This window comes from Diadema setosum, chromosome 10 (assembly GCF_964275005.1).
Source record: "Diadema setosum chromosome 10, eeDiaSeto1, whole genome shotgun sequence".
In the NCBI taxonomy this organism is placed as follows: Eukaryota; Metazoa; Echinodermata; class Echinoidea; order Diadematoida; family Diadematidae; genus Diadema; species Diadema setosum.
In genome coordinates this window covers 31290887-31306813 of record NC_092694.1, presented here as the reverse complement: position 1 = coordinate 31306813, position 15927 = coordinate 31290887, and the positions used below count along the sequence as shown (strand labels likewise).

The window sequence follows — 15927 nt, the reverse complement described above, 5'->3', positions numbered from 1 at the left end:
TACGTGGCAAGTACTTTTTGCCTTAGTTGCGATTTTTCATTTTGTTTGTTTTGATTTTCTACAATCTGTGGTTATTTGAAACACAGAGGGTTTTTTTTTTTTTTTTGGGGGGGGGGGATGGAGGCTAGCGATTCGGAGCTGGGCAAATTGTAAAATTAAACCAGAGAGACGTTCGTGAACTTCAGATTCTGGTAAGCTGTAACATATAGACCTGAAAGGGATGGGGGGGGGGGGGGGCAGTGTGATGTTTTGCAAATCTGTGCATCAATTTTATGATCTTACAGAACTGGTAGTGATGGAGTTTCATGTGACTGACATCTTTCATTCATCTTTCATTACAAACAGATATTGAGGCATTTGTGTGGACAACCCAACAACTTGCAGACTGGAATGAAATGAGTGCTGTCCTTCGATGATGGGCTACTTTACAGTATTGTACTCCATACCACATTCCTGCAGATTTCTCCTATCATCTCAAGCTTGAACAAGAACCGTAAGTTACATTGCTATCTGTCAAGGATTTAGAGTAAATTAGACAGACCAGTGTGTAATAGACAGTGCAGGCACACTACTAGTAATAATGATATTCCTAATATGATTTGCCACATACTGAAATAAATGTTTTGTCTTACTCTTTCTTTAATTACAACTGTATTTGTAGTTTTATGAATGTGAAGCACTGACATAACATGGAATCCAACATTTTGACATCTAATTATCTGTAGTCATGTTGCATTTTGGTATAAAGGCAATGTTGTCCCTCAGTCTGATTTTGATGTGGTAGCAGTATGCATTTCTTCAGTGTCATGTATCTTTCAGGACTGTTGTAACTGTAGTTTTTTATTGTTAGTTTGATTATTGTTGTGTTTTTATTTTTTTTTAATTGGGGGGGGGGGGGCAAGGGAGATGAGGAAGAACAGTTATACACTCTGTACTGATATGAGATACCATCAACTTTGCAAAAGTCAATGGCACATACTGCGTGACAAATTCTTGGCAGAGACGATGAAAATTAACTGTCTCAATATACATTTATAGTTTTACTCATGTCAATGTGCTTTTTTCTTTGTTCACTCAGAAGTCAAATGTCTGAGACATTACTTACGTGGAATTGACTGTGTCACTGATTTTCACTTGTGATGTCCTGCTTTCTTTATTCTTTACTTTAGTTCTGCTCCTGATTCTAGTCAACAATATGTTCATTCACCATTTCGTCTGGCGTAGCATCCTCTTCTTACTGCACTCAAAGGTTACATTGTGCACCATGCTACAGGTGAGCAAGATCAATAAACAGCAATCCATGCAACACCTTTTCATGTAGTATTTGGTTTTATTTTGTCATAGACAATTACTAAGAAAATCCAGTGTCAATGGACAATTAGGTGTAATCCTACTACAGTCTTGTTATGCACATTATCACATTGATTTAAACTTTATGATAAAAAAAAATGCATTAGCACTTTTGAGTAAAACATTACCAAAGTGTTGATATGAAAGGAACATTATCATATAATTATTTTCTTAGGGAAATCGGTGGAGTTTTAGAAATGTGTAAAATTAATTAAGAAGTATGTTATGACTTTTGTATCAAATGTCATCATTCTCCTCTGCAATGGAGAAGTAACATTGTCTGTGAAAAACAATTGTTCCTCTTTGCATAGGGAGAGAAGCAGATAACAACTGTCTACTGGAGAAAGCCAAGAGAAACCCGAAACAGCTACAAATGACTAGGGTGGCTGAGCTGAACATCTGCACTAAAATCCAAGCCATGGGATCATTGTGGAAGGAGATCATAGCAATATTTCACCACAATCACAGAGTTGCTCCACACAGCAGCATCAAACTATTCACAAGAGTGTGTGCTTTATGAATGGACAGGCAGGTTCTAGCAGAACATTATTTCGATGTTCTTTTTGATTTTCTATTTAATGACTTTGGGTTTGTATGTGTGCAGAAATGGGGGAGGGGGTAGTGGTGTCATAAAGTAGGACATCATTTTTGATAATGATAATAATAATAATAATAATCATCATCATCATCATCATAATCATAATCATAACAATAAAAATAGTAATAATTATAATAATCAACAGTGCTTTAATATATAGCATATGGAAACATTCTGTATGATGCCTTTTGTGCTCAAGGATAGAAATGATTGAACAAAAACATACAATTGCAATTACAATGATACCTTTTTTTCACGTTTAGACTGTAATGGTAGAGACATTACAAGCAAATGTATGCCATTGCTTTTTTATTCAGAATAACAAATAAGTCACTACCTTTTGAACGAAGGTTTCTCTCTGGTGTGTTTCCTGTTTAAAGTAGTTCTTTCAAATAGTGTGGATTCAAAAGTTAATATCAACATTTTGATCTGTATATGAATTTTGACTGGAAGCTAGTGCAAGCTTCTTAGCACTGGTGAAATTTTTGTTCATTTTTTTTTATAATTTGGACACTACTCTTGCAGCAGAGTTTGGAATAGCTTGTAATCTCTGTATCTGTTTGACTGACAATCCACAAAGTAATTAATGACAAGGTCAACATGTCACATTAAGAAACCATGAACTGAATGTACTGCTGTGCGTTTATCAGTAAAGTCTCAAATTTTCAAAATTTTGTATGTGAAAGAATCAAGGAGACATTAAGGGACATTAATCCTACATACTGTATCTCTCACTGTCACCTAATTCACTGACATTACTCTTGATGACCATCAATCCACGGGTCTCTCTATACTGCTTTGTCACATTGATGCCATCCTCAATTTCCACTGTATTATGCTTCCCCTCTCTGACTTAAAACAGTGCTTTTCACAACAAAACCATAGCAATGTCAAATACCATATAGATGTCTCTTCTTTTACTTTGTTTATGAACCAGCTCTCCCATCAAACTATTCATTTTGTCTCCCTTAGCCCAGCCACCATTAAGCCAAACCCATAAACAATTTTCAGTATTTTTGAATTATGCCTACCCCAGCACCTGTGACACCCACAGCAGACATAAACCAAGTCAAGTCAAGTTGTGCAAGTTAGAAAGGTATTAGTAGACTGCAAGAGGGATATAAACAATTGGATGCTTACATTTCCTCTGCTTGCTCTCTCTCTGCAACTAAAAAATGCCTAATAAACTTTGACAGAAAATGTTTTCTTGGATGATAGATGTACTGCAATACATAGCCATATTATTGCAGTCTGTGTCCACATCAGAAATTATGGCCTAGACATCATTATCTATGTCTTTTTATATTGCATATTTTTGAAACAATAATGAGTAAATGCAGATCTGATAGCCACTTCATACTGAGCTTAGATAAGGAACTTTGGATATGGTATCCTCTAGCAGTGAGAGAAAAGAAAGGGAAACATGAGGATTTTTATATCTTGCAAAATAACATGGTATGGTAATGAATAAAATTTCAGGCACATACTGTGCATAATATGAGTGCTTACAAACTTTTACAAAATTAGGGAAGATCAAGACTGTTTGCAGAAGATTTATAATACACTTTGTGAACTGTCACAGCAATTTAAACATCAAATAGTTCAGTCACTGTCTACGAGATTGTATTGCCTTTAATATGAAGAAGGTTATCCATACCAAATCAGCTAGTGTCTTTGTAATTATGTACTTGTATTATCATCAAATTCTAGATTGATTCTAGTCAATGTTTGGTAAACAGATTTGACCAGGTTGAAGTTAGGTGATGGGATATGGAAGGAGGTGGAACATTTTGGTCATTATTTTGTAAGATTTTAGGGCTTTAAAGGCAAGCGTCTGTCTAGTCTCATACGTCTGAATAACATTTTTTGAATCTACAAAAAAAAAAGAAATATTGTAGTACCCTGAATGCTCTGAAATATAGATATCATCAAGGTGGATGATACATACAGAGCTTGGTATAAATGTTAGAACATAACAGAAACCTTCGTTACATCTGAAAAATAAATGAAAGGTAATGTACTGTACCTTAACTTCATTCAAGTTGGAATCTGCATTATATGAGTAGTATGATCCACGTATAGTTTATTGAAAAGCCATATTTATAACTCGTGTACACACGTGGTAATAAATCTATGAATGAGAAAAGATACCCAAGTAAAGCTCATTTAGTTTTTATGTAATTTAAAAAGATTTGTAAGGTGTCACGTGTAGGAAATAAATAGAGAGAGGGATTGTGTGTTTGTATGTATGTGTGTGTTTGCGTGTGTGTGAGGGAGAGAGAGAAAGAAAGAGAAAGAAAGGGTGGAAAAGAGAGTGAAAGAGAGTATTACCAGCACAGAATTATTTTCATTACAAGAATGACACATTCACAAAGCAATAGAGCAAACTGATTACATTTCATATTCGAAAACAACATGCTTCGTGGTTATAGCACGAGATACAGTAATGCTCCGAGGAAGAGAGTGAATCTTGAAAATTATGATTCGAAATAATGTGCAAAAAGACCGATGCAATGAGCTGAGAGCAATAATCAATGTGTAATATAATGAAAAACAACTCAATAATAATGCCTTTCTGCGAATGGATGAGAGATTTAGAAGGGGGAAAGAAAAAAAAAAGTATCAAACAAAATCTTGATACCCAATTCATATCACTAGTATACATAGGAGCATCGCTAATGCGCGCGCTCGATTATGTGCGCGCGCGGCTATGAGAAATGATGAAGATAACCTAACGCGCAGCGCTTGCGCGCCGATGGTGTCACTTCGTGAAAAATGAAATCCGCACCATGCGCGAAGAATCGAAGCGGCACGGCCGACGGTGCCGGTTCGTGAAAATATTGGAAGCGTTGTTTACGTGTTTTTGTGTTTTCACGAACCGGCACGACGGACTTTGCCCGATATTTCAACGAAACTTTTGTTTTTCACGATGAACCAAGAACATGAAACACACAAACAACTCCTAATCTGTCGTGCAGTGTGATATTTAGGTAACTGGACGTGAAATATAGGCGCAATCATGGATTTTGCAAAGGCAAAAACTTCAAACGCAATTATCTCGAAACTTACTTTCGCGGCTCCGGGGCCGGCTGTGCCGGTTCGTGAAAACACCAGCGAATGGAAAGAGGAAGAGTTCCCCTTTCATCTCAATCAACACTGCACTCTCCATAGCTGACAATTATAAAAAAAGTAGCCCTCCAAAGTTGGATTACCTTTTTTTTTTGATACGCACTGTAGTTTTCCTCCGTGTCCCTGTTTTTCCCTTTTCACACTTCAAGAATGATGTATGAAGTATCAATGATACCAATTCAAAGAAGTATATGTCAATGTAATTAACTTTCCTTCTTTGTATTCCTAATGACAGAACATGACGATAAAATGGTGAAATGAGCGGGTAATAGGTCATGATTTTTAAAGATTTCAGTTGTTTAGAAATACCACGTAGGCCTACTTCATGTAGACTGAAACTTTAAAAAGAAGGCATTAAGATGCACAATGGCTAATGTTGTTGTTGTTGTTGTATAAAAATTTGCCCCAGACAACGCTAACAATGGTTGATGCATTTTCGAATTCCACAGGTAATGTCGCATAGCTGCAGTAAAAGTTAGGTTAAAAATCCCTCTCCAAGGTTTGACCTCCCTTGCCAAAATTTGGCCGCGCTAAAGCATAAGTATTTATATGTAGCAGGAGGCACGAATTCTGGACGACGTTGGGGTCGATCATGGCGACTTCCCTTTTATGTCTGATTTTTTTTTTTACCGATCCAAGGCCCAGTCACTCACCATACTCTACGGTGACGTTACTTTCGACTGTCTGCAGTCCGCGTACGGCCTTACAGGTATAAGTTCCATCACAGAGGCTATAATTTGTAGACTGGATCTTCAACACAGAAACGATACTGTCGCTCTTCATGTCGAGCGTCAGGTCGTAGTCGCCCGCACTCGTCGTCACGTTAGCGCCCTCTGGTGTTGTCCACACGACAGTGGGCTGGACACCTGTGAAGGTGAGGGTGCACTCCATCCAGTAAAACAGATGGGTAAAGTTGTAGTGCCCATTTACGCTTGGCTTAGGTAGTGTGTGAACTGAGTTCAGAGAGAGAAAAACGGAAATAAAATGTTGAAGCTTAAAATTCTTTAATAACTTCCAATAAGTTTGCATCAAACAACCCACTATGCCATTCATTGCAAATTTGTGGATATGAGCAACTAAAAATTTTGTTTGTGCTCTATGATAGTGTAATCAAGTTCTCACATTTTATATCATATTCTTTCATAGGTACTCAAAAACCTCTTTAAAGTGCGACAAACAACATCACAAAATGTAGTAAAGTGTAATTCTCGAAAATAATCTATGATTTCGATGGCTTCAAACTCCGTTATACTCATAAAGTCCTGAGCTAACATATTATGAGAAATTATGATTGAACATTTACCATACTCGACCGTGACGTCATAATATTTCTTCCGATATCCCGACACCACTTTACATGTGTATGTGCCATCGTAGAGGGCGTAGTTCGTTGAGTCGATTGTCAGGCCCGCCACCAAGCTCTGATTGGTCACTGTTAGTGTGAGGTTGTAGTCTCCATCTCCATCCACTACCTCACCGCCATTCGGTTTCACCCAGACGACGTGTGGTGTGGGACCCACGAAGGACAACGCGCATTCCATCCAATAAAACAGGAGAGTGTCGTCATAGTATCCCATGATGTGTGTCAGATTAAAGGCGTCCACTGCGTAAAATGAGACACATTATAATCTTCCCTTAATTATCTCAGAATATTGGTAAGTGTCTGCAGTGTTTCACTGTTCCTTCTGTCAACATTACCTTAGCATTATTAGTCACCCATGTATAGGATTGGACCAGAGAAATGATAATTGGTGAACACGCAACACGTGAGGCCCATGAGACGGGATTCGAATCCTAACTGCTCTGTACCAGAACCATGAGAGTCACTATACACTGTACATTAAACCAATGCGTTGGTTGCTATTTAATAATTTCTAGAGGCTTTGAACCTGAACGTATCTCTCCGCATAGTGCAACCAAAACCCGCGCTAAATTAATGCTTTGCGATTTGCCCCCTTTAACCACACGTGGTCGACGACGACGGCACCCGACTAATAACTGACATCCAACCAACATGACCAACCAACCACCCCCCCCCCCAAAAAAAAAAAACAAAAAAAAAAAACCGAAACAAAACAAAACAAAATCACGGGGTTTTACCCAAAGGTTTCACCCATCGAAGGAGGGGGGGGGGGGGTAGAGGAGGGAAAGGAAAAAAAAAACAGCATTGTCCCTTGACCTTGCTCCTTATTACCCCCTATAGAACGACCACCCCCTCCTCTCCCCCGCACACATATCACAATCCGTCCCGAGACCCCTGTGCCAGCATTATCTGCATGTGCCTCATGTCGAGCCTTACAGGTTTCAAAACAGCTGATCTCTGTCCTCAGTTTCTTCCCATGTATGCCTCGATTTCACTCGACCGAGATCTCTTATTCGGACAAACTCTCGAAAGGTTCTCAAAGCTCACAACAAAAACAAAAAAGAAAAAGAAGAATATAAGAGCACTCAGCATCGCACTACTCCTACTGTGTGACAAGATAAAAATATGTAGAGATAAATGCCTTTACCATATTGGACGTTGGTGCTGTTCGACACCTGCTGGTATCCACACGCCGCTGTACAGGTGTATGTTCCGTCAAAGCGAGAAGAGTCAGTGGAATTGATGATCAACGTCGACACCAAACTGCCTGCCATTGGAATTTCCGTCATCACGTCATACTCATCCACTGACGCCGATAGGCTAGCGCCCTCCGGTGTTCCCCATGTGACATTGGGTTCCAAACCAATAAACGTGAGATCGCATTCCATCCAGTAAAAAAGGTGAGTAAAATTGTAGTGTCCTGTGACATAAGACTCTGTCAGTACGTCTTCTGAAGAAGGTAAAATATGAAATCAGTAGCGCAGTTTTTACTCCTGCCGTCTTATTATTGCACAATCGTGGCAAAGGACAAAATTGCATTGAAAATTGGATGGCACAATGACGTCATTTCTTCAAGCCTCTCCATGTACTTTGCTTATATATATATATATATATATATATATATATATATATATACATACACACACAACACACACACACACACACACACACACACACACACACATATACATATATACATGTATGTAATGTAAATTATTAATGTGTCCATGATTTTCTTTTGGAAAATAATAAAACGTCTTATTTGCTTTTTTCGTACAACTTTACAAAATGTGGCTGCAAAAAGTTGAACTTCTGCAATGATGCAATAGCGAAAGGGAGATCAAAGCATGACACAAAAATTAATTGAGAATACATACGCAAATGCACGACGGTTGTATTCATGGACGATTTGTCATGGTATTGGCCAGAACATACGAAAGTCGTCCCATTAGCCAGTGGCCAAAGGGCGAATCCGGTCACGCGTAGACTGGAGGTTGTGACACAAGCCGACCTCTGATTGGTTATCTCGATGTCGTCAGAGCCATCGGATAGAACCTCGACGGTCATTGGCGGAGTGATGCTCTGAGTCCGTGACCACACGATGTCAGTTATGGGATAACCTTTGACATCACAAGTCAGTACAAGGTCTGCGTCGCAGTAGCCACTTATTCGTGTAATGGATAAAACCTCGGGCTCCATGGCTTGACATTCAAAATTACGACAACAAACGAACACAAAAATAACAGCAACAGTCACAACTAGAAATGTCGCTATGGCGACTGGTATGCCTCCGCCATAATGCATGATTCTCCTATTAGGTGTAGATAGTACATGTGGACAATGTGTGATTACATTTTCAAAAATTGGCAAAATATTAAAATGACAAGTTTGTCACAAATGTATTGAATGTTCACCTTCCTTGACCTAGGTTTAATTGGATGAGTAGGAGAGCATGTATTTGGGATTTAAGGACTTTAACTTGACTTTGACCCATTCATATGTTTATGCATTGAGTCATTTTCAAGGTATGGGGAAAAAGTGCAATTTCTGTATTGAATATATAGCAAATTGTTACCATTTTCATCTGGCCTTTGACCCTAAAATTCATAAGATAATCACTGTCAGGCAGAACATGCATAAGTATGTAGTACGTTTCAAGATAACTTGAGCCACTTCCGAGATATGGAGGAAAAAATTAGTTCAGCACTTTCACTTGATCTTTGACCTTTTGACCTTTGAAGCAAAAACAAAAGAAAAAAAAACAAACTTTCCAGACAATCTCTATTAGGTTATACGTATGCATACACCGAGTGTAAAAAAAAAAAAAATAATAATAATAATAATCCTGCTGGCATTGCATAAACATGAGGGAAATAGTAAAATTTTGAAGGGTTGCCCTTGACCTTTGACCCCATGAATCCTAAATGCTCTAGATAATCACTGCCAGTCAGTACATGTAGGGTTGGGGGTACCACCTATCGTCACCCTAAGGATCTGTAGCTTGTTTATTCTAAAAATATAACACAAATTCGCCTAATTCTTACCTCAAATATGCCATAAATACTGCAGTTTTGAATGTCGTGACCGTCTCGTTGATTATGAATCTCCGTTTTAAAATAGCGCAATTTTAGTGCGTGCGTTCCGTTTTCTGCGTGCAGCTAAAAAGGGAACCTTGCGATCGGCACCCCCTCCCCTCCATAGGTATACACGTGAATTTCACAGCATAGGTAATACACGTGAATTTCAGCGCATATAGGTAATACACGTGAATTTCACAGCCATGCGTCGTTACTGAGCGGATGTGTAATTTTTAGCTTGGTTTGTTTGAGTTTGATTTTCGTTTCTTCGTTTTTAATGTCTTTATAGCTTATGACACTTAATCCCGCGCGTACCTTTTCGTTCTATACGCAAACAGCCATGATACGCTGGGTGCCGATGGGAAGGTGCCCTGCCGATAGGTGGTACCCCAACCATATATATACTATGTTCCATGAAGATAACTTGAACAATTTCCAAGGTACAAAGAAAAAAGGTGAAGTTTTAATATTTTTACTTGACCTTTTGACCTTTGACCTTTGACCTCATTACCCAAACTTTCACCAGAGAATCTTAATTGGGTAATACATGTATACACTAAGTTTCAAGAAAATATCTTCAGGCATTGCATAGATATGGTGGAAATAGTAAAATTTTATGTATTTGACCTTGACCTTTTGGCCTTTGACCTTGAGCATGTGCACCCAAAAGTTGATAGGCACAACTTCACCCCCTAATACACATACATCTCAAGTTTCATTAGGATACCTCAAAAGGTTTTGATAGTTACCCTGTCCACAAAATTCATTACGGACGGACGGAAGGACGGACGGACGGACAACCCGAAAACATAATGCCTCCGGCACCACTTCGTGGCGGAGGCATAACAACCAACACAACAACAACAACAACAAAGAAGTAAAGTTAAGAACGGCAAACAAGGTTTTGACTAAAAAAATTGCTTCCTGATATCATTTCTTGAACTATAACTTCTTGCAATCCTCTGTCCACCCACTCTCGACATAGCCACTCTACCAAATATTGTAGCCGGAATAACTTTATGCGCTTACTATACGAGTGTCTCTGTATTTTCTTTTACGTGTTTTCCTAATAAAATTGTTTCTACAGGTGAGCAAGCAGTGATGAGCTGTAAAAAGATGATCCCAATAGATTTACTTCTCGTATATACTTCACGTGACGTACATCGCGTGACGTTTCGTACATTCGTACTTTACTACATTTAATAACCTCGTTTCCAGTATGACACGATTCACTTACATCATTGACATAATGTATAATCTCGAATGTACGATACCAAATTATAATTGTTCAAAATTAAATTTTCTTTTCCATCTTGAAGTCGACTCTATGATAGATAGAATTAAAGATAACACAGTGGAAAATTTTCTCCGTATTTCCTTGTTTTCGTAAAGTCAACTTGAACATTTAGAGGTAGATTTCCAATTGGCTGGCCAAGATGCAAAAACTCTCCAAAAACGCGCTCACTTAAGAGGGGTACACATGCTCAAAATTCGACAATATTACATGGCAGAGCGGATTATAATTCTTTATTCATGGAACATACACTGTATAACCTGTGCACTCATGCAATGATTCATGATTATGCAGTATTTCCGTAGCCAGCTTTGTGCCTTAAACGCAAACTGTGAGTATCACTTTGTTGAAATGCAACCAATCACAAACTATTTCATGAATATACCATTTTGATATTATATATATTTTACACAGCAAAATGAAGTAACGTCTTACTCGTCACGCCGCAGTAATAGAGTGACGCAACCTCGTCTCCAGAGAGTGTTGTATAGAAGAACCTCACGTCGCTGTAGGCCGCGTCGGCAAAGTTTGTATCTTGATTCGATGAGCCGAGAATGAAGTTACTGAGACTGTCTTGACCATTAAATTCCTCCACTGGTGCATCCGTGCTACCTGCGACAATGAATGTTAAAGGGATCGTATAGTTTTGGTTGAGACCTAATTCCAGGTTTCTAACATTTTTTGGTGAGATAATGAGAAACCTTCTGTGAAATATGAAAGAGCATGTAATTCTATGAGGAATTCAACGTTTATTTGATAAAAATTGGTTTTGAAATGGCTGAGATATCAAAAAAAGAAAGAAAGAAAGAGCGATTCTTATAATGAAGTGTGGGACCCACACTTCATTACGATCGCTTTGTTTTACTTTGTTTTTAGATGATTCAGCCATGCCAAACCCGATTTTCATCTAATAAACTTTGATTTCCTCTTTAAATGGTATGCTCTGTACTATATCATTAGTGTTTTCTTGGTATCTCGCAAAAAGTTAAAAGCCCAATTCTCATCTCCACCAATACTGTACCATCCCTTTAACACATTGATAATAATCACCGTTAAACGTTAGAGAAATTTTAACTGATATAGTAAGTATACTCTTTTTTCTTTTCAATACGTCACCTTGATGTCCACGAAATGTTTCTTTACTTAATAAACGATGCAGGCCCTATCCACATCTTTCATATGCTATATGTTTCCTTATACGTTCATTTCAAGTATCCTTTACTCATAAGTATCCTTTACTCATAGGAACCATAGCTCACATGCAAATTTCGCGTGTAACAATATTCCCACGTTGCACATACAGAGAAAGGTATATAATTACATTAATTTTCATCGTGCAATTGTCGGTCAAATTCTTACTGCAATTTTGTATCCTTTGATATTTCATCTAAATTATGACACCAACAGCCCATTTTCCTCTTTCGAAATGAAATGTAAGTGCATTGAAAAATGGAGATGAAAGTAAATATACCTTGCATTTACCGTTGTAATATTCTTGGCCGTAAAATTTCTCGTCTTTCTGATACGCTGTACAATTAAGGATGCTAAACAAACGGAAGAGCTATAAAGTACTAATGTGAAGAGTTATACATGTACAATATTTCCAGGAGCAGCAACGGCAAAAAAATGGATGGATATCCGAAGCGCACCTTTAAGTTCACCGTCGATGTAAACGTTGCCACCTGTGACGTCATCGAACGTGAGGGTCACGTGGTGCCATTCTCCGTTCGAAAGCTCGGCGCTGAACTCGGGTATGGTCCTCACAAGGTTGTCGCTCCTAAAGTTCACGACGTAATTCTGGAATTACAATACCAAGCACCAGAGCATGAAACCATTTTGAAGAAACTGGCAGGAGGACAGAAAAAGAAGAAAGAGATAAACAGATAGAAAGAGCAGACATTAGGTAGGTAGATAGATAGGTGGATAGATAGGTAGATAGATAGATAGATAGATAGATAGGTAGATAGATAGATAGATAGGTGGATAGATTGATAGATAGATTGATAGATAGATAGATAGATAAATGAATAAATACAGATAGATGATTACTAGATTATAGATAGGTGGATAGATCGATAGATAGAGATAAAAAATAGATGATAGATAGATAGATAAATACATAAATATCTACATAAATACAGATAGATGATTTATACATAGACAAATAGATAGATAGATAGATAGATAGATAGATAGAAAGAGATAGATGATTGATAGAGAGGTAGATTTTATATATATATATATATATATATATATATATATATATATATGATATAGATGGATAGATGGATGGATATATACAGTGTAAATAGATATATAGATAAAGAGAAAGAAGAGAAAGGGGTGACAGAGAACGTTACTATAACAGAGTATTTTTTCATTTGTAACTCTTTTGCTTGTTTATGTCTTTTATGTTTGTACAAATGATAGAAGTTGATCTTACCCACTATGGTTTTGTTCTGGATTTTTTTTTTCTCCTAAAGTGTTGTTTTGATTTTTGTCCTAGTTTCCATCGAATACTCTTAGGAAGTTACTACACTAAAACAAGACACCTTATGTTCTTCGGGATGGGGGTAGGGAGAGGATGAAGGGTGTACGTTCGACATCCACAAATCATACAGCCCACGAGTTACACAGCCCACGAGTCATACAGTCCACGAGTTCGACACTATAGGAAAACAGGTCCAAGAGTTCGACACTAAGCAAACAAGGCCCACGAGATCGACACTACTAAAAAAAAAATAAAAAAAAATATCAACAAGATCGACACATTAAGCCCAGTGATGCAATTTCGGTCTCGTCGGACGTTTTAGCCTAGTGTCAAACTCGTGGGCCTTGCTTACCTAGATGTCAAATTTATGGGCTGTATGATTTGTGGCCTGTAAGACTTGTGGACTTATTTTCAATGTCGAACTCGTGGGTGGTACGACTCGTTGGTGTCGGGTCTCGTGGGATGACCCAAGCCTTAAAACCGTCTATCACAAGCATTTATTGCTTACATTAAATAAGGATCGTCATTCCGTGGATTCGTTTATCCGACTATTGTAAGGTTCATAAATCTGAAAATGAAAAAGTGCGAACAAATAAATCGGAATAAAGAACCTTTACTTTTTCTTTTAAATCACGAACTTCATTTAATTCATTTGACGGATTAGGGAACATTCGGAATAACGCAACTTCGGAATAACGAAGTCACTAACCCATTCGTTATTGGTCATGTTCATGGCACAATGTAGCTTTGGCATCCAAGGAAGCCCGCGCGCTCTATTTCCAGATAAGCTGTTTGACCACAGTGGAAGCAGTAAAGACAAAAACGGTCACAGAGTTATCAAACATTTTCCTCCTGTTTTCCCTAAAAATGAATAATTTCTTCTATCCTGTAACTGTTGTATTCAAAACACAGTTATAGGTCCAACTGGAGTTTGTTCGATATCTGCATTAACTGTAAAAATAATAATTAAAAAAGCCAAATAGGAAATTACATGACCCCCTGCCGATTTTCATCGGCGTGGGTAAAAAGAGTGACGTACTTCATAGTGTGTATACCCCACCTGCGTACTCATTTGAGAGAAGATGAATCCGTTCGATGCGTCGTAGCCGTACGCATCGCCCGAGATTCTTTCCCCGCCACTGCCGAAGAGCACCACGTCTCCTCCGCTAGCATCGGTGAACTGCCGAAGCCACATGGATACAGTCATGCCGTCACGACACCAGCCGATCTTCGACAAACACTCGCCGGAGAAATCTCCGAGGTCGATGCCTGCCGTGCCGCTGGTTTTCACGGCGCATTTCTGGCTCATCTGCATGCATAACAGTGAAGAACGTAATCTCAGGAGTATCACGCCATGCATTGCCTTGCAGAAAGGGTGATAGATGCAGATGGTAAGACATTTTTATGGTTGAAATGTGGTATCTCTCCTCCCTTCTATTTATGATTCCTCTTCTCATTTCTTATTCCTTCTTCCCTTCCTACAGTTGTCCTATAATTTTCCTTATTCTTCCTACTTACCCTCCTTCGTTCTCTCCTTTCAAAAGCATATCTAAAACTTCTTGTAAGAAGAAAGGAAAAGTTTGGGATGATGGGCAGGATGGAGGATCGACAGAAAGGCAGAAATAATGACATGTGATAGACATGTTCATTAAAGACAGGGAAGACATTAGACAACAAGAAGAAAATACTGAAGGAGAAAAACCTTCCAAAGTGACGATATTAATTCTATGGAGAAGAACATACTTTTAAATAAAAATAGAAAAAAGTGAGAGGAAATAGACAAAAAGGAATGACAAACGTGGTAAAAACAAGGCGAGTAATGAAAAAGGCGAGAAAATGACGAAGAACTTGAGACAAAACGAAACTCAAAACTACAAAGAGGTGAAAAAAGACGAGGAATAAAAAAAAAACAAATGCGAAAATGACGAAGAAAATAAGACAAAAAGAAACTCATACGACTATCAAGTTAAAGAACGGTTTTGAATAGAAGTTGTATACTCCTTCTGAGGAACACTGTCATTGAAATAGCTTGATTTCTAGTGGTAATAAGAGGTTGAACCTGCGCAGGGGCGTCGGTGTAGCTCAAGCCGGGGTTACTCGTGCTAGCTCTTCCTGTGTTAGAATATACCATGTTGGTGGTGTGGGTCGAGCAGTCGCCAGGGTCAGGGCCGTCGACGGAGGTTCGGCCGCTGAGATCCCAGTATTCACCGGAGGACTTCACTGCTCCACAACCATATCAACAATGATATGGAGAACCAAAAGATAATGTGCATAGGACATAATGAATCATGGAATAGACCAATACACGATTTGTATGTACGTAGTTGTAATGTATGTATGTAATTGTAATATACATAATATAATATAGGAGTAGTACACGGGGGGGGGGGGGGCATTTCATGAGGCGTAGTGTCGGATATTTTTTTTCTGTCAAACTGTTATAAGCTAATCAAATCCTTGCATCTGATTGGCTGAGAGCAAATTTGTCCGACAAATTTGTCAGAGCAAAAATAATGCTTCATGAAAATAATGTCCCACTGAAAAGTTCTTACAGCATAATTGATCGTTTACAAAGCAATTGCAGTTCAAGCCCCGAAATTACATTTCTGAAATGTAAAGACTTAC

The 15927-nt window shown here is 38.3% G+C and overlaps 1 protein-coding gene and 1 long non-coding RNA gene across 2 annotated transcripts in view; one reads left to right on the top strand and one right to left on the bottom strand.

Annotated features, from left to right (window-relative positions):
- The window catches only part of LOC140233935 (uncharacterized), a 31950-nt gene that overhangs the window by 5304 nt on the left and 10719 nt on the right, over nucleotides 1-15927 (bottom strand). The window contains exons 12-19 of the mRNA XM_072314023.1: nucleotides 15362-15522; nucleotides 14363-14611; nucleotides 12461-12608; nucleotides 11247-11423; nucleotides 8376-8641; nucleotides 7588-7768; nucleotides 6381-6680; nucleotides 5731-6030 (exon numbers count right to left, since the gene is read on the bottom strand). Coding sequence (XP_072170124.1) covers nucleotides 5731-6030; nucleotides 6381-6680; nucleotides 7588-7768; nucleotides 8376-8641; nucleotides 11247-11423; nucleotides 12461-12608; nucleotides 14363-14611; nucleotides 15362-15522 — 1782 coding nt within the window. The remainder of the gene's footprint in view (nucleotides 1-5730; nucleotides 6031-6380; nucleotides 6681-7587; nucleotides 7769-8375; nucleotides 8642-11246; nucleotides 11424-12460; nucleotides 12609-14362; nucleotides 14612-15361; nucleotides 15523-15927) is intronic.
- LOC140233672 (uncharacterized) lies at nucleotides 346-1957 on the top strand. The gene is made up of 3 exons (XR_011901562.1): nucleotides 346-493; nucleotides 1170-1273; nucleotides 1662-1957. It is a non-coding gene; the product is annotated as an uncharacterized lncRNA (long non-coding RNA).